The 255-nt window shown below is 63.1% G+C and overlaps 1 protein-coding gene across 1 annotated transcript in view; it reads right to left on the bottom strand.

Moving 5' to 3' along the window:
* The window catches only part of DYSF (dysferlin), a 109,469-nt gene that overhangs the window by 87,942 nt on the left and 21,272 nt on the right, over positions 1-255 (bottom strand). The window contains exon 13 of the mRNA XM_035896592.1: positions 106-147. Coding sequence (XP_035752485.1) covers positions 106-147 — 42 coding nt within the window. The remainder of the gene's footprint in view (positions 1-105; positions 148-255) is intronic.

The raw sequence follows: 255 nt of genomic DNA, 5'->3' as shown, positions 1-255 counted from the left end.
CTGATGCCCCCCCAGCCCCGGCCGGCCGGCCAGCCCTGGCGGGCGCCGAACCAGCCAAGCAATTACCAAGCGGTGATCGCAAACCGAGAGGCTAAGGGGACGTACGGTCTGCGGCCTTCAGAGGCTTCGCGAGAGCAGGAAACTCATCTGGGGCACAAAGAAAGGGAGAGAGGTTAGGAAAGGCTGGCAGAGGAGAGGGTGGAGGGTTATGGAAGCGAGGGGGGGGATGCTCTTTTGGTGCCAACAGACACGGGA

This window comes from Egretta garzetta, unplaced genomic scaffold (genome assembly GCF_000687185.1).
Source record: "Egretta garzetta isolate BGI_Z169 unplaced genomic scaffold, ASM68718v1 scaffold506, whole genome shotgun sequence".
In the NCBI taxonomy this organism is placed as follows: Eukaryota; Metazoa; Chordata; class Aves; order Pelecaniformes; family Ardeidae; genus Egretta; species Egretta garzetta.
Note: the sequence above shows the minus strand (reverse complement) of the source record. Positions and strands in the feature narration are given on the sequence as shown.